Raw genomic sequence first — 22,384 nt, 5'->3', positions numbered from 1 at the left:
TTTACAAGCTGTTAGATGCATTCCCTGCTTCTCTGTCGCATTTGGTCTTGCAACTAAGGTAGAACACCTGAATTGTAGATCCTCTTAAGCAGTAGGGATTTGGTACAAGGACTGAAAGGATGGAGGTCTGATCGTATAGAAAGAGACTGGAGAGTTGGTCTTTTGGGGTAGGTAGGATTTAGATTGGGGTGGGCAATTATTTAAGGTGGAGGGCCACTTACTGAGTTTTGGCAAGCCTGTTAGGGCCATATGACAGGCAGTCAGGGGCAGGTAAGTATTAATTTTCTAAATTTTTTAGGGGCCTCACAAGCCAGATAGAATGGCATGGCAGGCTGCACCTGGCCCACCCCTGATTTAGATAGAGGGATGTTTTGAGGATCAGGGATATATTTGGTATCTGTGTTGGTCTGAGACAAAAAGAAATGCAGAACTTTTGGACTTCTAGAGTTTTGCATTTCTGTTTTGAAGATCTACTTTTGAACTCTGATTAAAAACCACTTGTAACACCAGCCAACCACAGTGAAGAAAACTACTTTATTTTTACACACACAAAACCAACATGAAAATACTATATTTTTATAAAATGAAGTTGAAACAAACCCTACCCGTGTGTACATTGTACACATTTGCATTACACTTACAAGAATGAAGTTTTATTCAAATATATATTTAAAGATCACAAGCCCACACTAGTAAAAGATGTGTAACAAGCAGAGAAACCGGCCTTCACAGCTGTGTCAGCTCTGGGGTACAGTAGCTATTATCCTACTACTCTCAGCACTGGTAAAGCTCTTGAACATTTGTGCTATTTATTTCACTACAGACTGTACACAAAGCAAGAATAAGGCAAGAGTTTATTCAAAGTATAATTTGCGGATAGGATTTGTTACGTGCTGGAACAATTTCACTCTTCAGTTGCCATTTTCAACAAGTATTCTTTGTCAATTCTGAAAAGTCTCCACCCTTCCTCAGTTGACAGATCCGAGGCACCCCTTCTCTTATAGAAGCTGATGGAAGGTTCATTCCATTCTGCCACCAGGAAGTGCATACTGCTGCAGCGACTTTTAACAGCAACCTATGGAAATATTACAGAGTAGACTAAAAGACACAGCAAATGAGATTTGCTCTATACATGAACTTGGCTATCCTTCTACTAACAGGCTAACAAATTGCAGCTTGAATCACAGAGCTGAAATGGATAGCACTAAACAGTGGTTGCAGTGTTAAGTGTGGTTGGTTTCCTTTATCCTATCCTCTGGGATTTGTCTGCTTTCTATTGTGCTTGTCAGAATTAGGATTAGTGAGAGAAAAATACATCCTATAAACTGTTTCTACTAATGCCACTAAATTCCTCATTTCCAAGTACTGTTTAAGGGCAGTAGTCTGTAAAACCAACAAACAGCATTGATTACCATATTACTTGTTTGGTGCTTTAGAGTTTGTTTTTTTTTTTTTTAATGGAAGAATGAAAAAGCCACAACATACCTGACTCAGCTTCTTCAAAATTTCTGAACCAATGCCAAGCCCTAAAAAGCAAAAAACCCCCCCCCAAAATATTTCAGTAGTGTACTACTTAAACACACCATTTAAAAAAATATATTTTCCGATCTACTACTATAGATTAGAACATACCTCTGTAGTCAGACATCACATAGAAGTCTTCAAGATACAGCAGTTTTCCAATCCATGGGTCATAAGTGAAGTAATACATGGCAAAACCCACAACACAATGTTCTGAAACAAAAAGTTTTATTACTTTAGTAAAAACTTCTTAATTTTGTTGCCTTAAAAAAAAAATTAGTCTCACATGCATGTCTTAATGCCTAGGCCATTTCTGTAACATGCAACTATTAAATTTGCAACTATCATAGGTTGGGTTTAGGAATGGAAGTTTACAATAAGCGCAGTAAGTTACAGTTAAGACAAATTCCTGCAATCTGAATCAGCCTTAGAAAATGAGAACTTATCCTTCTGATACCCTGCATCTTCAAAGCCAGTGTTACAGTTAAAAATAAGCACCAAACAACCAAGGTTTCCTGGTACAGATACATACATACCCTAATGATTTATCAGTATGTCCACTTTGGAATACAAATCAGACTAAGTTTGACACGGCAGTTCAGAATCTGCTGATAGTGAGCTCAACTCTGCTTCCTTAGAATCTGAGCATAAAGCTAATAATAAATGTAATCTAAAAAGCACTACTTCATCTTCCAATTTCTCAAAAAATTGCTCTGTGGGAAGCCTGGAGTGCTCTCACACAGCCATTAGTCGCTGTAATGGCATCTCCAACACTGCTTCCTCTGTGCTCCCACTGATAGCATCAGTCTCTCTCTATCCTCTGCAACAGGAAGCTATTATCTACTTTGACTAACAACAATTCCATAGCTCAGCCTGGAAGAGGAGCCAACTCTTCCCACATCATTCCATTCAATCCTAAAACTAAAAACATTGAAATCACATTTTTACCATAGTGCTTCGCACATGCTCATAGGAAGACAGTGCATACAGGATTTCTGATCTACCGTGTTTTTTTTTGGTAAAGGTTTGGGAATAGTACTTGTCCCTGTAGACCTTACCTCATATCATGATCATCTACTTTATTGTGTAACGGATCTTTTAGTTACCTCCCCGCCCATCCATGTACACGGAAGGGCCATGTACATGGCGAAGCTAGAGACTGTAACCTGAAGATTGGGGACAAATTAAAGAAAAAATGTGATTCAACAGGATTACATAAGAGGTAAATTAGGGTCAAACAAGAAAACCATTTAATGAAATGGAATTAAAGCAGGCTGGCAGATTACTTTAGAAAGCTACTGCAAACTGCACAGTTGCATCTCAACACTTAAACCTTTTTCCTCTTACCCCGTTTTAACAGCGGAAGCCTTACGTACAATCAGCAGCATTACCCCAGGCTGCGTGCGGCCTGCGCGTTTCTCACGTTAAGACCGGTGGCAGCAGCAAGGCTCACCTTCTGGCGTCCATGCTTCCTTGGGCACTTCTGCCACTAGGCAGTGGTAGAACGGGTGTTCCCCGAAGCCATCCTCCAGGAGATCTGCAAGGGGACAAAGGGGGCAGGCATTAGTGCCAGTCACCAGCAAGGGATGGCAACCAAGGGGAGCTGCTGACCATGCTGGTGGACACCTTACCTTTCTCGGTCAGTACAACTTGGTCCTCCATGTCCTCATACTTGGCTAGTTCCTAGAAGGGACCAGAGAAGCTGTCAACACTGGCAAGACTGCATGCAGGCACAAGCCCCACCCCCTTCCTTACACTTGTAGGGGAGGCCCCAACGTTCCCTTGCTTATCACGTAAGCGTCGGCTTCTGCCCGCGCTAGTGCGCAGGCGCGTTCGGCTCCCAGGCAAGAACGCTGCAGTGTTCCACCCCCTCCTCGCGCATGCGCAAGCCTCCCTCCTCCGAACTGACTTCCCCTCGGCAAAAAGGATGGGCGGAGGGGGGGAGATGCCCAACTCCCACTGCGCACGCGCGAGTCCCCGCCTCTCCGCCCGCACCTTGATGAGGCGCAGTAGATCCGGGCAGTCCTCTGGGCGCGCGGCGCGGATATGGAACGAGGCCATTTTCGGCGGCGTTTCCCCTTGCGGCCCCCTCGGCTGACAAGTCCCCGGTGAGTGAACAGGAGGAGCAGCTGCTTCTTCATTCGTGTCCCGGGCGCCTAGTCAGGCTCCGAGCATGACCCGATGCGGTGGTGTACAGCAAATCCCAAAGCCTCCGACTCGAGCTGTAGCGAAGCGGCGTTTAATCCGAAAGAGCCGTGCCGGCCCTTATTTATAGCGTGGCAGGCTCCGCCTCTCCGCCTCGCGAGCCAATGAGCGTGCCCGCACCAGCGTTCTCAGCCAACCGCCGCGCGCCCGCCGCCAGGTTACCTCACTCTGCTAGTAACAGCCGGCGTCTCGTGACTCACAGTTGGAGCCAGGGGCGCGGGCGCCCCCTAGTGGAGTGCGGGCTCTTCGCTCCTCACGCATGAGGGGTGAAGCCTTGTGGCGTGTCCGCTGCTGTGCCCAGAGCAGGGAGTGCGCACTTCGTGGTTGTGTGTTCTTCCTCGGGGCGGGGGCTGTGACCCTCTGCGTGCCAGGGATCCTAATCCCAGGCCAGCAGTATGCTCCTCTCGTCCTTGCTTGTCTTGGCTGTACTCCTCTCGCTCCCAAAGCACAAGCCCTTGCCCTGTCTTTCCAGCCAGGCTGAAGGGGCTTGACCCCAGTGCTGCTAGAGCTGCTGTGGCTGACCTAAAGTGGTGCATGTCTTGCAGTTGAACAACACGCCCCTCATGCGTGGTGGTAGTGTGGGAGTGATGTAGCCATGATGGTTTGCAAGAGAAATCTCTGCCTCTCCTCCCACAGGCACTCAAATCAGTTAAAGCTCTGGTTCTTTGGGTATGTGTGATATCTTTTATTAGATCAACTAAATAATTGGAGAACTTTGTTCTTTGCAAGCTTTTGGGCACAAATGCCCTTCTTCAGGCATAGGGAGAAGCTGCTGGTTGTCTTCAGGCATGGGGAGAGTCCAGCAGACTATGGTTGAAGAAAGGTGTTTGTGCCCGACAGCTTGCAAAGAAAAATTTGTCCAATTATTTAGTTGGTCTAATAAAAGCTATCACCTCTACCCAAAGAACCTTGCCTGCCTGTGTCCTTAGACCAACCTGGCTACAACCAACAACTCTTAAAAAGCCCTGCACACCCATCGTACAAACTCTTTGGTGCTCAAGGTGGAAAGGGGAAGTTCTGTGGGAAGACCCCAGCCAGTTGCACTCTCTAATCGAGTGCCACAGGTATTTCTAGTAAGGTCGGTACAAGACCTGGGGGATTGTGAGGTGTTGATTAAAAAATTACATTCATGAAAACCTTATGACGTTCCAGAAATCCTGTACATGAGGAACACTAATACAAAAACAATTTCAGTGTTCACAAGCCCTCAGCTTTTTTTTTTTTTCTTTTCATTTGTCATACAGGAAACCACACCGTCAGGAAACTGCAACTGGGTAATGTAGAGAAGTACCTCATTTCTTTTTTTTTTTCCCAGGGCAAAACAGTCTCATGACTTCAGAAACTAAAATCTGATTAGACTTCTCCCCCACCCTAGCTTTAGCGTTTTAGAGAATTTAGCTTTGCACCCACTTCTCCAGTTGCACCAAAATGTGGTGACTCTGCATTATCCCAGCAAACATGGCTCATTTGGGTTTGTTTTCATATGTATGCTGGAGAGAAAAAATATTGACAAATTAGAAAGCATTTTGTGGGCCACTGCAGGATACAGTATGCAGACGAGAGAAAAATTAAAAGAAAGATGCTAGATAAGTTATTAGTTGGTCTAATAAAAGGTATGATCTCTGAACCAAGAGTTCTAGATTATTTGCAGATAAATAGTCACACCTCAAAGCCTCCATATAACAGTAATTCATGTTTTATGATGCTAATTGACTTGCTAGTGCAATCAGTTAACTGGTAACTGCTGAGTTCAGCAGAGGTTCCAAACAGTCTCATTTTTCCCCTGTAAATTAGGCAGAAGGACCCTAGACTTCTGAATTAGCTTTTGCCATTGGTCTGTTATAAGTTAACTCTCTAGAATTTGGGAAGCTATGGAGAAAATTCAAGCCCAGTTGAAGTCAGTGGCAAAATTCCCCTTGACTTCAGTGGGACTAGGTCATCATTTCTCTGATGAATACTTGCTTTGGCTATTTGTTGTGGAGATGAGAGCATGCCTTAGTGGTGAGAAGCCTGCATTAAACTGAGAATGGTCAAGGTGTAGATAGTCTACTAACATAAAAAAAGCCAACAAAGACATTGCTTGAATGATTCCTGTGTAATCCTCATTGTTAGGCATGTTACCCACATTATCAGCTGATCTCTTAAATGTGAGATCTATGGAATTGATGGAATTCATTTTATCATCCAGCAAAAGGAACAGAGCTTTTTGGCATCAGAATTGCAAAAAGCTTGGAAGCGAAACTAATGGCAAATAGGGCATGCATTTTCCCTTGACCTCCAGTTCACCTCCTCTCTGGATCATAGACGTCATCTTATTGATGAGTGGGCAGTCAGCCAGCTCTAAACACAGAATAATTTGAATTAATCTATCAAAATAATTTTAAGAATTAAAAGCAGTCTCTGTGTTTTAATTGTTTGTGTTTCCCAAGGCAAGGGGTTGTAAAGGTTAAGGCTTCAACAGCACTATTCACCTGCTTGAAGTTGACCACAGGATTTAGTAATTGCTAAATGAGGGACATAATGCCCAGCCGCTTGTAAGATCAAGCTCTCTGTTACTACTGCTTTATATGGGGTGTTGTGTTACATGCACACAGTAAAGTATAAAAAAGTTCGGATGTTATGCATCTTTTTTTTTTTGGTTCAGGACTTAATCTGATTTTTGCCAAAACAAGGCACTTTTCTAGTGAAAAAATTATATTACAGAAAAGACATACAAAAAACTAGAACTCTTGGTTCCAAAATGATACCTTTTATTAGACCAACTGGAAAATGGCAAGAAAATCATCTTTTTCTGCAAGCTTTTGGGATCAAAGTCCCTTTGTCAGGCTCTAGGAAAAGTGTAGATGGTACAAAGATGGTAAAAAGTCCCCATAGGTAGGAAATAAACTTCATTTTTACACAGAGGGAGCTGAAGATGGAAGTCTGTCCCTCTGGGTCCATGACAGTGTCTTTGTGAGCTGTGTTGAGTAGCTCTTTGATGTGTTGGTCAGGTAGAATTCCTTCCCTGGAGGAGTACACCCCTGAAACATGGAAGATACTGAACTTTAGCCGATTTTGGACTTTAAACTTCATTGCAGAACAACAAGGAAGCTTTTTTGCCTCCCTGCCTACCATCAGACCACCTCCATTTTCCAGTTGGTCTAATAAAAGGTATCATTTTGGAACCAAGAGTTCTAGTTTTTTGTATGTCTTTTTGTCTCAGACCAACACGGCTACCAAGTACACCCATATTACAGAAAATGTTTTTACTAACCAAAAGCGCTTAGGTACTGTGGTGAAGAGCCCGATATAAATGCAAAGATTAGTGATGTCTCCTGGGTTAAAATCAGATGTGTTGGAAGTAGATGTATCTTCATCGACTTGCATACACTAAGTCTCAATCTGGATCCTATTTATGTTTGTAAATGTTAAAACTTTCACAGCTATTTTGAAGGGTCAGGACTGACTCTTCATAGTAGTCTGATGCTGAATGATTAACTTCTTCAAATTGCTACTACGTATAGCAGTAACTAACTTCTGTAAGCTACGGTAGCCATGATGTCTCTGAGGGCCCTGTCTGAACCATCTAACTGGCCTAACTAAACAGAGATCTCGTGACTTTGTTCCTTCCTATTTCCTCCTGTGAATCGCCTCATGCGTCCTGCAGTGGTTTATGTGGGGCTTGTCGTCTTGTCTTCAAACTTAGGGCTGGTGCTCAAATATACATGACCAGAATGAGCAGAATTTATGCTAGGGATATGTAGAGGTTGCAGGGATGAAAGCCTTTCCACCAGCTCATGAGAAAGGTATAGATCAGGGGTGTCCAACCGTTTTTGAATGTAGGGCGGATCACAAACTTTTTATCACCCAGTGGGCTGGCAAGCCATATTCAAAGATCTCACAGGAAGTGCTATCACATCAGGAAGTGATGTCACATGACCTTTGACACCAATGAAGTTACAGGAAGTGACAATGAAATGGGTCTGGAAATGTGCCTAGGGAAGTTGTGCTTTTCAGAAAGTATGTATGTTTGGTATGGCTTAGGAACAGGACATAATTTTTCTGTGCAGGGGGTTGGACTACATTAGGGCTGCCCAGCAAACTACCTGCAGGCCACATGTAAACCACAAAGGTCCAGGATGTCACCCACAGTCTACATGGGGTCTGCAAGCAGTTAAGTATGTAGGGCATGGGTCTGGGCAGCCACCTCTCCCACTGCTGTGCAAGGGGGACAGGCCTGGGGGGGGAAGGAGTGGTCCATGTTCTGCAAATGTAGCCTGCATGGCTGAGGATGGGGGTCTGCATGCTGCTGGAGCAGCCCTGTGCAGTGAGGGGGTCCTAGGGGCCCACCCCTACAGTGTGCAGCCTGTGCAACACATGCTGGTGTTATCTGGGTCCCACAGCCTCACCAGATCTGAACAGCCCTGGACTAGCTTATCCTTGAGATCCTTTACTAACTTGATAATGGTCATTGTGGTTAATTAAATAGAAACTGTAGGCATATACTGCAGAGATGTGGAAGAGATCTCAAGGATAAGCTAGTCCAGGGCTGTTCAGCCTGCTGTTCCAGCAGCATGCAGACCCCCATCCTCAGCCATGCAGGCTACATTAGCAGAACCTGAACCGCCAAGGAGGCAGCTGGAGGTAGAGCGCCTCTGGGCTGGGCGCCTCCTGCCCAGCCCGGCTCTGGCAACCGCATGCCCCGCAGCCCCAGCCTGGCCCTGAGGCGCCCCCAGCTCTGTGCGGGAACTTACCTCGTGCCTTCGTCCAATATGTACATGGGCGGGGCACAGGCCATGCTGCAGCTCCCCTGGCCACGTGCTGGGGGCAGGGGGCAGAGCCAGAGAAGAAGCTGCACCCTGTCCCCAGCTCATCTAATTAGGCGTGGCTGGGACAGCCCCATGCTGCGCAGCCCTTGGGGCAGCGGCAGCGGCAACGGCAGCAGGACCCGGCTCACTGATGAGCCCAGCCCTGCAGAGGTAAGCAAGTCCTTTCCCCTCACTGCTGGCTGGGGCCCACGGGCCAGCCCTGCCCACCTCGCCTGGCCGCCGTGGCTCTGCGTTCCGCTCTCGGCGGTGGCTCCGCACTCTGTTGTGGTGGATCCGCGCTCGGCGGTGGCTCCGCGCTTGGCAGTGGCTGCACTACGTGGTGGCAGTGCCGCCGCGGGCCAGAGAAAATGGCTTGGCAGGCCACATGGCGGCCTGCGGACCATATGTTGGACAAGCCTGGTATAGAGTGACTGTTGTTATACCAACAGAGCTGTAGTGATATCTAGAGTCATGGGGACTTAACGTTTGGCTGTATCCTTGAATTTTTAAATCTGATTACCATCTTCCAGGATTGCATGCTTTCATTTCTTTTCTTATTTTAATGCAAAATTTTAGATAAAAAAGATCCACCTCTTTAACCCTCATTTGTGGAAGGCGTCCCTTTCATATTATCAGTACTCTTCATGCCTCCATATATTTCTTTTAGAAAAGAAACATAAAATAACATTAAACTATATCTGTCAAAGTAATTTTTTTTCCAAGTGTACTATACTCCCTTCTTAATTGTTCAGAGGAGCTGCATTTTCCTTACCTGTGGTTTTTGCTGTCCAGACACTATCTATAAAGTTGTTGTTCTTCACTTGTAAAACAGTTATCTTCAAATTGTAACAGACTAATGGCACATTTTCCAGTTATGTAAGCTAGCCTAATTATTTATCTTTTGGAATGTTTATAAAGTGTCTTATAATTGGGAAATCACACTATGGCAGCAGTTTTGTAAGTTGTGCAGTTTCTACTTCCTAGAACTGATGCAGCCACCTTGCAGCTAACCCCCTCTCCCTGTCACATGGTCTGCTGAGCTTGAAATACTTAGAAATCTGGTCTCTGCTTTCCTCTGTTGGATCATAAATATTCTGCATAAAATTTCACTGCTGTCCATATTAAAGAAAGAACCGCTTGTTCCTTATTAATGGGAAGCACTAAAAACAAACTTAATAATAACACGTGTATCCTAACAAAGCAAGTTTTCTCCCTATGTCCTTTTTCCAGAGATCATGATATTATTCATTATGAGGTATAAGGAAATATACTGGAAAGGCCCAAAGATTCATTCATATTGATGGTCCAGAATTAATTTTAGAGTTCAAGGGATCACATGGTTTTGTTTTTTGGGATTCTCTGTCCTGACCTGCATACACATTTCTGAATTTTCTCTAATTTTGAGAAGGGAGAGATGGGCTCTATCTTGCAGGCGGGAGGCTCAGCTGTAGGAGTCAGTTACAGAAACTCCATTCTCTCATCTTTCCTATGGAAGATCCCAGGGACCTCCAAATGAAATCCCATGCGATAGAAACATAGGGTTTTGCAAATGTTACTGATAAAAGGGGGAGAAAAACAGGTGGTGTTTTTAAGTTCCATGTCCTTTCCTGAACTGCTGTGAAGGTAAATAAACAGCAGTGTCTCATGGTTTTATAGCGTCTGAATATAAGGTGTCTCTCTTCTCAAATCTTTCAGATTAGTATACAGGACATTCTTTGAACTACATCTGTGGTTGTCAACTGGGTGTACGCTTATCCCTAGGGGGCACTTAAAAAGGTCATAGAGGGTATGCAGAATGAATGAAAAAAATTACTGTTTTAAAATTATTAACTTTATTTATTCAGCAATGTCTATTTGGAGTTCAGTTTTACATACGTGAGTCCCAAAGATAAATCCAAACCAAACTGTCATTTGTTTGGAAGAACTCTGCAATGAGTATATGAAGCCATCTTTATTAAAAAGACACTTGGAAACAAAGCATGCCAGCTTGGTTGGAAAATGGATTGAATCTTTTGAACGGCAGCTTGAAAGTTTCAAATGTTAGAAGGAAGTGTTTACTCATAGCATTAAAGACAGTGAAAGTGCGCTGAAGGCCTCATATATATCTGATATCACTCAGAATTGCAAAATGCAATAAAGTACATACGATTGGAGAATCTTTGATTATACCTGCTGACGGGAATATTTGTAAAGTACTGTTAGGCAACAAGCAAGCGGTTAAAGTTAAAAAGATACCTGTTTCGGACAGTACTGTTTCTTGAAGAATTTGAGAAATGGCAGAGGACATGGAGACACAGCTGCTTGAGAGATTGAAAACAGTTTCTGCATATGCTCTTCAGGTTGATGAATCTACAGACATAGGAAATCAGACTGAGCTGTTACTATTTGTTTGCTATATTTGGAAAAGGAAGTTGGTTGAAACCTTTTTTAGTTGTCTTGAACTGCCAACACGAACAACAGGAGAGGATATTTTTTTAAGTCCTTAATCAGTACATAAGTACAAATGGCCTTTCATGGGACAGCTGTGTCAGTATTTGCACAGATGTTGCAAGGGCTGTAACTGGCAGTAGAAGTGGTCTGATAGTGAGAATACAACAGGTAGCACCAAATGTTGTTTCAACTCACTGTATCTTGCACAGAGAAGCACTAACATTGAAAAAACTGGGCCCTGACCTGAATGATGTTTTACTGTGTTGTAAAAATCATGAATTTCATTAAAGCTAGACCTCTGAACTCATGCGTTTTTGCTGCTTTGTGTAATGAAATGGGTGCTGAATACCACAGCCTCCTTATACATTCTGAAGTTTGCTGGCTTTCCCATGGATCTGTATTGAGAAGTGTTTGATCTGCGAGCAGAGTTGATTCAGTTTTTGCCGGAGTAGAATTCTTCATTTGTTGATTATTTCAAAGACCCCAAATGGAATGAACTATATGAAAGGTCTTGACTTTATAGCCAATACTGACCTCTTTGTTTTTTCACACATCACTACACTTTGGACAGCATTCTGGACTTTGTTCGTATCATTAACTAAATAATTTTTCCTTTTTATTGGAATCAGTTGTTTTACTTATGAACCTACAGCAGTGGTTCTCAATCTTGTAGACTTAAGGCACCCCTGGGAAAACACCAGCTTTTAGCTTTCACTCGTTCTTTGACTACAGTAAAGTAATAGAGACAGTCTTCTGTTGCAAAGAATGCAGAAAAGACCACAACAGGTCCAAATGCTTTTGACACTATGGATTCCTGTTTGAAATCTCTGGGTTTATCTTGTGAATCATGTGTTTGCACACCTAAAAATGTTAATATTGTGCTCTACTCCACAACACCTTTAGAAGGATCTCCTGATACCCCAGGGTAGCGTGGCATCCTGGTTGAGAATTGTTGTTCTATTGCCTCTCTGCCATAAATTTTGCAAGCAATTTATAGCCACAGTGAATTGGTGACACAGGACTGTAAATCACAGAGTATAGATTGTACCAGGATTTTAAATTCATATTGCATTCAAATACTGTGTTTAAACTGATATTGCAGAAGCACTGTGTACTGTTTGTGGACAGTTCTTTGATACGAAAACAATAATTAAGCATGTTGTACAATAGAATGATCTACTCTTTCCTAAATTGAAGATGAAAAGACCAGCTCTTGGGTTTTAACTTTTTTCATACTCACAATTTAGGGCTTCAACTCTGCAAATTGCTTCTTGTGGGAAGACAGGTACATCCACTTGTGATCTGGGCATTTGGATTCTACACTCCTGATTTCTCCTACAAATCACCACCCTATGATGTGAATAACGGGTATAAAAACAGATTGAAAATGTATATTGGAGTCTGAACTAAGCTCTTGATTTTTATACCTCTATTTTTTAAGGCACAGAAAATGGACCTTTGGGTCAACACCCATTTCAATGGGAGGGAATTGTTTGGGCCAAATTCTTCACAGACTTGGGTCCTCAGTCATCTACATACTCTATTTGTCAACATAAACAGATCCTAGGGGTCAGATTCAGTAAGGGACTTAAGCTCCTTCAAATTACATGCAGAGAGAGGAAGATTCATGAGCACAGTTAAAGAGCGAGCAGAAAGAAACATGGTTGAATGACTTCATGGTTAGGGCACTGACCCGGAAGAGGGCAGTTCTTAGTTTCTAGTTTCTGCTTCCTTGACTGTTTTCTTCTGAGTAAACAGTTATTGGATGAAAAACAGGAATAATCCTGAGAACTCCAGACTGTCCTGTTTCCAGCTGCATGAGAGTTGTAACCATAAGGCTACTATATAACACATCCCTACCACCTTCCTTCTGAAAGAAGGAAGCATGTCTTGTGCTAAATAAAAGTCCTTTGTGATTCTCACTGACAGATTCTTTGAAGGTGCCCTGAAGTGTGAGGAGATAAGCAGCCATGTTAAGTAGAGAAATGCAGGTTCAGGCTTTTGCATGCCTGAACAATATCTTGACTCCAAAGCCCAGCCCCTCTGCAAGGATGTGTGTTCCGTAATATATAACTTTGTTTTTGAAATTGGGTGCCACTCAATTCACAACAGTTATGGATGCCTTGAATCTATTGAGGGTGCCTCCAGTCCAAAAAGGTTGAGAACCATTGGATTAGGTACTTCAAGGGATTTAGGTGCCACTCTCATTTCTAGATTGCCATGAGGCTTAGTCAGGAGTTTGGTTACAAGCTGCTCAAACCAGGACACTTTTGGGTAGCAGGCATGTAGGGAACTTTCAGCCCAAATACGGAGGTACTTTTTTTTTTTTTTAAATAAAGTTGGTTTGGAGAATCCTAAATCCTACTTAAGTCCTGTTTAAGGACCTACATCTTTTTTGGATTTGTCCACTGATTTCGCAGTAGTTTAAACTTTGTCTGCCCATTAATTGGTGTTTTGGTGTTACTGGTTGCAAATTACCAGACCAACTTTCATGGTGTACTGAAATGAATCATTTGCTTGCTTTCCTATAGGCTCTGATTTAATCCTAATGAGTTCCTTTTTAATAAAGTACATATCATTTAGACAGAATATTTTAACAGCTTACTCAATCACTAATGTGTCCCTCCCACAAAAACTACAAGATTTCACAATGATTTATATAACCAGGAAGAATAATGGAATTTATGGCTGTCATGAGAGCCACTGTTAACATCTATCCTTATGTTTCTGGTATGCAGGTTTTACAGGCCTATATAGTTATGCTGGCTTTGTTTTCTGTGCACTGTATGTATGAGTGTTTTTGACAGTCTACCTAACTGTAGAGATCAGCAGCCCTTTTGTTTCTGAGCACAGCGCAAGCTCTTATGTCACTCTCTGTGCTCTCCCCTGAATCTGCCTTTATTCTTTTTTGTTTTGCTGTTTTTCAATAAAAAGCTAAAATAATTCTGATTGAATGTGCTTGTTTGCTGTTTGTTTATGGAAAAGCATAGGGTTCATATTGAGTTTATTTAGCAAAGCAATATTTCATGAACTTGCCTAAAACAAATAGGATTTGGGGGTTTTATGGATTAAATATTTTCTGGCAAAATTTTAAATACTCATATTTGGTTCAGCAGTGGTATCACCAAGTGGTAAACTACCAGAGGTAGTGGTACCGCAGAGGGAAAACTATATGACAATCCCAGCATGTTTCAGTTATACAATAATTAATTTTCTCTAAATGGCCGATGTGGGAACAAATGTTTCTTTTTTCCAGGTGAAATGAGGAGAACTGATGCACCCTTTATTGTGTATGAAATAGCAAACTTATGTTCGGTTATATACACGTATACAGGCATACCTCGTTTTATTGCGCTTCGCTTTATTGCGCTTCGCAGATATTGCGTTTTTTACAAATTGAAGGTTTGTGGCAACCTTCATTGTTGTCTTATTTTAAGAAATTGCCACAGCCACCCCACCCTTCAGCAACCACCACCCTGATCAGTCAGCAGCCATCAACATCGAGGCAAGACCCTCCACCAGCAAAAAGATTACGACTCGCTGAAGGCTCAGATGATGGTTAGCATTTTTTAGCAATAAAGTATTTTTTAATTAAGGTATGTACATTATTTTTTTAGACATAATGCTATTGCACACTTAATAGACTACAGTATAGTGTAAACATAACTTTTATATGCACTGGGAAACCAAAAAATTTGTGTGACTCACTTTATTGCGATATTCGCTTTATTGCGGTGGTCTAGAACCGAACCTGCAATATCTCCGAGGTATGCCTGTATATTTTTTTCCTTTTCGGAGCTTTTCAGAATTAAGATCTGATTCAGAGGTGGTGCTGCTAACTGATGTGCTCAAGAGCTACATGTTTCCTCCAAGGATTTCTCCAGTCTCTGTTTAAATCTGGCTAAACTATCAGTTTCCTGTGGGGAAATGAGTTTGTCACTTTGAGAAAAAGAGTTGCCTTCTCATAGTTTTCATTTGACTAGTTTCATTTTATGACTGCTAGTTCTTATAATGGAATTAAACACACATGCTTAAAACTTCAAATTTAAAAAGTCATAGAGAAGTAGGCTGGAAGAGACCTCCAGAGGTCATCTACTCCAATCCCCTGTCTGAGGCAGGATCATCCCTATACAAACCATAGTCTAAACTCTGCATAAGACTACCCTTCACCCTGAGACAACATAGACCCTAACACCCTACCTGCAACAGCTAAAGCAGGGGAACCATGGCAGCCAGTGTCCTGCTTCTATAAAATGTTGTCAGTGTAGACTTAACAGGGCCATGCTCCCTCTACAGAGGAAGGTGAAACCCTCCACAGTCCATCCCAATCTGATCATGGAGTAAAATTCCTCCCTAACCCCGAATATGGCAATCAGTCTGACCTTGAGTGGCGGAGCACAACCCTCTAGTCAGGAACCTCTGGACTTTGGTCCTAGTAGGAGCATTGGCACACCCCAATCAAAGTCCCCAGCCTAGGGTGTAGCCAACACGCAATTCCCTGGGGAGGCTTAAAACCCTGACAAATGTTGCAGAAGGGCATAGAGGGGTGGGGGCAACCAGCAAAGCCCAAAAATTTGGGAAATACGTGAGATAGAACCTGGGCATAGCTATGTCTAGATCAGGGGATGGCAAGATTTCTTGGCAGAGTGCCAAAACCACCCATAACTTCAACTTGTAAGATGTTGGACTGCCAGGGGTGGATGGTGGGGGAGCTGCGAGGGGCCCAATTCTTATTGTGGTAGTACAGGCCCGGTCCCTTCCCTGCTGTCTGCCTGACGTATGTGCACCAAGTAAAATGCCTTTGTGTGCCAAATGGCACCTGTGCCAGGGTTTGCTTCTGGCCGAGATCATCTCCAACCTCTTCTTGAACACCTCCAGTGATGGAGAGCCCACAACTCCCATAGACAGTTTATTCCACTGCCTCACTATTCTAACAGTGAAGAAGTTTTTCCAGATATCCAATCTAAACTTACTTTGCTGCAACTTCAAGCCACTGCCCTGCATCCTCCTTTCTGCAGCAAGATAGAAAAGGTGCTTTCCTTCTTACTTACAGGAGCCCTTCAAGTATTTGAAGGCTGCTATCATGTTCCCCCTGAAGCACGCTTTCTATAAGCTGAACATGCCTAACTCCTTTAGCCTCTCCTCATATGATTTGCCGTCCAAGCCCTTGACTATCTTTGTTGCCTGCTTCTGGACCCTCTAACTTCTCTGCATCATTTTTAAAATGTGGAGCCCAGAACTGCACACAGTACTCCAGATGAGGCCTAACCAGTGCCAGGAAGAGAGGCAGTGTTTGAATTATGGTGGAGCTGTGGGAGGAGGGGGAGCTGAGCCCCCCCCCAAGAAACGAGAGCCCTGCCCCAGCCCACCCTGTGTCTCAGGCAGTGGTGGTAGCAGTGGCTCCTTTTGGCTTCTGGCTGCTGCCACTGCAGACTGCTCCCAAGAGTCAGAGCGTAATTTGAACCCTGAAGAGAGGCACTATCACCCCACATATCTTGTACCTAAATCACTGATATATACAAAAAAAACCCTTGAATACTACTGAATCCATGTTTTTCACAGTAGGTATGAAAAAAACTTCCCTGGAATGACCCACAGCGGCCTCTTCAGCTCATCTTATGTCAACTGTGGCCTAGTTGCAACACCACTCAGCATCCAGTCCAAACTCAGCTCCTTATTTGGGGCTACGTACATTGCACATAGGTCTGTGGGGCTGGCAGGCTGGCATACAAAAACTGAGCCTGGGGATGGGCACCGTCCTATACAGCTTTCTTCACACAAATCCTCTGGTGGTGGAGATGTGTGGTACGGGGTGACCTGAAAAGGATTTTGCCCCATCACCTCAGTCTAACCTCAGCTCCTTATTCAGGGCTATGTACCTTATGTGTGATATTATTTTCCCTTTTTATTAGTAAACATATGCTTTTGATGAAATTCTAACTCTTTTAATATATCAAATTCATTGCTAACAACTTCTAGTTGTGTAAAGACTAGCTTTGAAAAAGGAACTGGGAGCAAGGAGCTGGGAATAAGGGCCCACCTTCAGCCTCAGGCATCTGGACATTTCAGAAAACAGCCTGTAGACCTTTGGAAGATCTTTGTCTCCTATATAGGGTGGGTGGGAGCCTGGCGCCAGCGTTACTTGGCGGGGGGGAGAGGGGGTTGGGTCTGCACAGGTGCACCTGTGTACCACGTGATACACAACTGAGCACCTGCGTGGCCCATCTTCCTGTGCCCAGCCCATTGCTTATGGTGCTATGCAATAAATGGACTGTGCAATAAACATAACATAGGCCAGGGGGAACAGGGAAGGATGGAGCTGTGTCTGGCCCAGTCAGACCAAGAAGAAATGAAAGGGAGGCCAGGCGAGTGATGAGCAAGGCACGCTGAGGCTTCTTTCAGTTATGGGCACTGGGCTGCAGCTTTGGGGGTAGCCTCCAGGTCCCTGAAGCCTGGTGTCCTGTCTCCCTGAACTGGACTGGGACCTGGAGTTGCTGCCCCTGTGGGCGCCTGCGCCTGGCCACGTCCTGCCAGGGCTGCCCTGGACAGGTGATGTCCTTGCACACCCTGGGGACTGGGGCACGTGGCTGATGGGCGCACACAGGTGGAAGGAACCACAGCCACTGTGGGAGGGGGATGGAATCAGATGGAAGCAACCACAGGGCTGGGACAAGGGGGAGGAGAATACGCACGGGGCGAGTTGGAAGGAACTGCAATCCCGGGCCGGTGCGATGTGGAATGAACCACAGTCACTAGGCTGGGGGGTGGGCAGTGACAGAATCTGACGGAAGCTACCACATGGTTGGAACCAGAGAGGGGGAGCACAGAGCGGCCGGGCGGCGCTCTGGGCTGGCGGAGCCGGGAGTTTATGGTGCTGGAAGACTGAGTGCCTGACACGGGCGTGGTCACCGGGCGCCGCCCGCGAGGCAGCGCGAGTCAGGCCTGGGGCAGTGCAGTGCCGCGCGGGGCGGAAGGATGCTGGCCCTCAGGTGCGTGCTGCAGGGCGGGGGCCGGGTCGGGCGTGCATCGGGTTCCTCCCGGGGGTGCTGCGCTCCCACGGGACGGGCCAGACCCAGCTCCACCCTGCCCCATCCCCCGTTACATTTATTAAGTGGTTCGTGGCGCCATAAGCGGTGGGCCGCACACAGGGCACGGGCAGAGGGGCCATGCAGGCGCGCAGTCGTGTGTGGCGCAGATCGCGGGCGCCCCCTGTCCAGACGCGTGCCAAGTAACGCAGGCGCCATAAAAGGATGGGCTGAGGAAGAGCCGGGGGAGGGAGGTGGGTAATAACCCTCCAGAGATGGTTTCTGCCCAGCTTTGAATTGAAGGGCAGTCTCCCTTCCTAAGGGAGTCTGGAAGTTGTCCCAGTGGGTGTAAGCTGCCTGGGTCCTGTGGCATGACAGACAGGCCGGTGGTCCCATCGCGGAAGGGAGTGGAGGCTGAAAGGGAGAGTGAGCTGGGTCTGGCCAGGGTTTCCCCTTCCTCCCCACCTTCCTGCCACACTTGCAACCTCCAGCATTTAAGGTCCAGGAAGATCTGGTTCAGAGGTGATGCCGCTAACCCCCATGCTTGAGAGCTACATGTTTCCTCCAAGGATTTGTCCAGCCCCTGTTTGAATTTGGCTAAGTTGTCATCGCCACTTCTGGGGGGCAATGGGTTTGCCACTTCAGGAGAAGGCAGCTCTTTTTCTCAGTTTTCATCTGACTAGTTTCATTTTATGACTCCTAGCTCTTGTCGTGTGAGAGATGATAGGTAATAAATCCACAGGCCTGATCTTGAATACTGGTTTGCACCACTTTGCACTGGGTTAACTAACCCCATTGGGTATGAGGCATTTGTTTTAAACCCTGTCCTACATTAAATGATTACAATTAGAAAAAAATGTGTTTTGTTCACCATTAACACTGGTATTTACATTTTTTGAATTTCACTCAGTTCAGGTCATGAAAATTGTATAGTTGGATCCTTTCATTTTTAGTATTTAACTTTATTTTCTGATCCTGGACAAAGCACAAAACTGAATTATTAAGGTGAAGACAAGGATTTTTGTGGGCAGTGTCTTTTACTGAACCAACGACATGTCAGGGCTGAAGTTAGACAAACTTGTGAAGCCAAGGCCGCCTTCTTCAGGTCTGATGAAGGTGTCAGCTTAACAGCTGTTCCTGCTTCTTCCTTTAGACCTGATGAAGAAGGACTTGCATTTGAAAACAATTTAGTATTGCCTGCAAACTTGGACAGAGTACACTTCACACCCACATCCAAGTCACTGATGAAGATATTGAAGAGTACAGGCCCAAGGACCAAATCCTGAGGGACCCCACTACCCACATCCTTCCATGTTGATACTGACCCATCTACTACCACTCTCTGGGTGCGACTACTAAGCCAATTTGCCACCGACCGGACCGTGTAAACATTATGTCAGCCTCTTAATTTATTTATGAGAATGGGATGAGATGCTACATGCTACATAAGTGTGTGGTACTTCCTGTGCGCAGATGGCTGGAAGATCAGGATTGCTGGGATGCCTTCAAACACAAATAAGTAAGAGAAGGCAGGGCAGGGTGGCACCCTTGTCTTTTACTTAACTCAGACTAACATAGCTAATTCCATCTGTACAAATAAATAACCATGTATCAATTTACTAAAAAACATTCTGTTGCTTTGTGATCAAAGCATGGAACTCCAGACCAGGATTTGAAAGATTTACAACAACTTTGATACTGATTTACTGGAGAAGACTACTTAGTGCTAGATCCTTGTTTACTTTACTGGCTTAAATGGCAACTATCCAGCCATGATACTTCCCCATTGTCTTCCATCCATTTAATTCAATGCATAGTAAATGCAAGGTGCCATGACAGTTTTTAAGTAATTTGGTTTTTGCTACATGGTGATTCAAACAGATTCCAATGTCATTTTACATTTCAGCTGACTCTGTGTTGAAGTATTTTTATGGCTTTTGAAGAAAAATAATGTGAACTTTTCTGGAATTCTTATTTATTTTTCTCTGCAATAATCTGAATTGATACTTTACTATTCTGTGTTGGCAGATTATGCATAGTAAAGAAGACCACTTCTGTTCTGGTGCGGGCATTGACTTCCCAGAGCAACGGTTCCCAGTCTCTTCCAGATATGTCTGAAGGTAATGTAACTGGTTGCATTTTAGAAGGATCATGTTACAAAGGGGGATTATTCTCTCCTTTATATATACACACTACTCCTTGGCTGTATGGCAAGAAAAATATTGTTCTTTAGTTTCATTTATATTGTAAATATTGAAGAATTAGCTGCAGAAAATGTCTTTGTTTAAAATCTTTGCATTTATATTTAATGAGTAGCAAAACTGAATCAATTTAGCATGGAAATATGCATTCAGGGGATCTGTTTGGTCCTTGATCTTTGGAAAAGCACTTTTTTTTTAGAAGAACATTTTTCCCTTTCTGTGTTGACGTGGTCTGAAGGAACTGTCCCTGTAGCATGAGTATGTGTGGAAGGAAAGTACCTTAAATAGAAACTTATTTATGCTAATGGCTGACTGTGACTTATTGCACGTTGTGGATTTGCATTATTAAATGAACGGTAATTTGAGGAGGGAGTTAAAGGAGAGAAATAAGGATAGTTCATGTTCAGTTAAGTGCAACTGCTTTTCTCATTTTGGTTTGTAGCTTAAATTTAGCTATAACAGTAGTAACTAGTAAAGTAGCACACTTGTAAAAGTACTAGAGCACTCTGCTATTGATTACTTGGTGAGGAATAGGGAGTCATAGATGTTATTGTATGATAACATTTGCGGATTGATTGCGGACTGTTTTAGACCTGCAGTTCTGTTTGCCTGTAAAAAGTACCATGTGGATTTGAGGCCTGAGGTGCTGACTTCTGTTTTTGCTGGGGTGGGGAGGGGAGGAGATGATGGACACATGGAAAGTTTTACTCATTTCGGGTGACAGCCCTCTTCCCAAGGGTGGCCAGGGCTCTCGGGATCCCCATGTATTTGGCATCTCTGTAGGAGGCTCTGAATAAGTAGTTCCACCTTCTTTTGCAGGTACAGGGTGTCTCTTTCTATCACTTCTGCTAGGTACCATATGCTCAGTCACACTAGTTTCTTTTCACACTGCCCTCCTTCATTCAAATGTTTTTCTGTAAGAAAGTTTACTTCTTGCAGGGTTATCACAAGAAGTAAACCAACCAACCATAAAAACGCTTTCATTCTGAAAAAATATTCCATGTTCCTTCCCTTTGAGCCATTTAGTCCATCTCATCTTCCCTATTTGTATCTATTGAGGTCTTGATCCATGTAAATATCCATGTGCATAAAGATGAACACATGCACAGTGTCTGATGGAGAGTGACAGTTGTCATTATTGCTGCTTAATTATTACATTGTTGGTGTTTGCCAGCAGCTGGTCTTTCACTAGCAGTGTGACTGAAAAAAAACTGAAACACGCAGTGGAAGTATTGCACACATGATTTTAGTAGGCAAATGAACAGTATAGCTCTATTTTTACCACAGAAGGAGTTGATTATTCAGGTGAGTTTGACAAATATGTTACCTGTCAACCATGAAAATGAACAAAGACAGGTTGTCTACAGTTGCATGCTAATGCACATACTATGAAGTGGAAGCTGAATGGGTAAAATAACAAGGCAACCTTGTGATTAGATGTTGTTGTTATTGTTGCTATTATTATTATTGACACTAATAATCTAATTTGTTTTTCCATTCCACAGGGCACTTACCTATTCATGTGAATAATGGTGTGTTGTGGTAATAAGCATGCATTTTAGTATTTACATTATAAAATTCAACCTGTCTGGCTACTGTCTCACTTTGCTAGGGTGTTTGTGCAAAAAAGAAACTAATATTCTTCTTTGTCAACTTTCATAAGTCCTCCCAGCTTTCATTAAAAATGTTAACTCTACTAATGGTGGCATATATTGATTGGCGTAACTTGCATTTTAAAACTCTTTGGATCAAAAAGAACAATTTTATAGCAAGCACAAGATCCTGCAGTGTTCAACTATGTGCACTTTTCATAAGTAAGGACTACAAGATTTGTTCTTTAAAGTATGCTCAGGAAAATACCTAAACCAAGTTTTTTCCAATCCGGATTCCTGAAACAAATTACATTATCCTTATTCAGGAATTTATTAGAGCAGCCAGATTTTCTAAAAGCTTTGACCATGCAAAAATTCTGATGAACTTAATACTATTGAAAAGTTTGGCTGTTTGTTTATGTGTTTTGAAACCAGGTGGAGGGCCACTTGCTGAGTTTTGGCAATCCGTCGAGGGCCGCTTGACAGGCAGCCAGGGGCAGATAAATATTAATTTTCTTAATCTTTGGGGGGCCCGGGGGGCCACATTTTGCCCACCCCTGTTTTAGACTCTGTGGTTTGAATATTCTGGCCTTGATATAGGCAGGTCAGTGTCAGCAATGTGA

General features: G+C 43.7%; 2 protein-coding genes across 3 annotated transcripts in view; one reads left to right on the top strand and one right to left on the bottom strand.

The window, feature by feature from the left end:
• Nucleotides 1-515: 515 nt before the first annotated feature.
• On the bottom strand, nt 516-14,974 carry SAT1 (spermidine/spermine N1-acetyltransferase 1). Of its 2 annotated transcripts, XM_019523931.1 has the most exons (7): nt 14,740-14,974; nt 3,517-3,629; nt 3,153-3,204; nt 2,975-3,058; nt 1,633-1,734; nt 1,486-1,526; nt 516-1,075 (listed from the first exon to the last, which is right to left on the bottom strand). In XM_019523931.1, the coding sequence occupies exons 2-7, from the start codon at nt 3,580-3,582 to the stop codon at nt 905-907; spliced, it is 516 nt and encodes a 171-aa protein (XP_019379476.1). In that variant the 5' UTR covers nt 3,583-3,629; nt 14,740-14,974; the 3' UTR covers nt 516-904. The 2 variants fall into 2 exon arrangements, with proteins under 2 accessions (XP_019379476.1, XP_019379474.1); XM_019523929.1 differs by lacking the exon at nt 14,740-14,974 and having other exon boundaries at nt 3,517-3,776.
• A 2,856-nt stretch (nt 14,975-17,830) lies between these two features.
• Nucleotides 17,831-22,384, top strand: part of ACOT9 (acyl-CoA thioesterase 9) — a 45,875-nt gene continuing 41,321 nt past the window's right edge. The window contains 3 exon segments of the mRNA XM_019523926.1: nt 17,831-17,932; nt 19,997-20,088; nt 21,675-21,701. Coding sequence (XP_019379471.1) covers nt 17,919-17,932; nt 19,997-20,088; nt 21,675-21,701 — 133 coding nt within the window. The 5' untranslated portion in view covers nt 17,831-17,918.

Source organism: Gavialis gangeticus, unplaced genomic scaffold, assembly GCF_001723915.1.
Source record: "Gavialis gangeticus isolate Ggan-Ray unplaced genomic scaffold, GavGan_comp1, whole genome shotgun sequence".
NCBI lineage: Eukaryota > Metazoa > Chordata > Crocodylia > Gavialidae > Gavialis > Gavialis gangeticus.
This window is presented reverse-complemented; position numbering and strand designations above follow the sequence as displayed.

Bases quoted from the DNA above. Each gene is read 5' to 3' on its own strand.
- SAT1 (XM_019523931.1), bottom strand. From the start codon at position 3,582: ATGGCCTCGTTCCATATCCGCGCCGCGCGCCCAGAGGACTGCCCGGAT. The intron at 3,059-3,152 runs GTAAGGTGTCCA...GTCCCCTTGCAG, and splicing joins AGTTGTACTGACCGAGAAAG to ATCTCCTGGAGGATGGCTTC. The intron at 1,527-1,632 runs GTATGTTCTAAT...TTTGCTTTTTAG, and splicing joins TGTGATGTCTGACTACAGAG to GGCTTGGCATTGGTTCAGAA.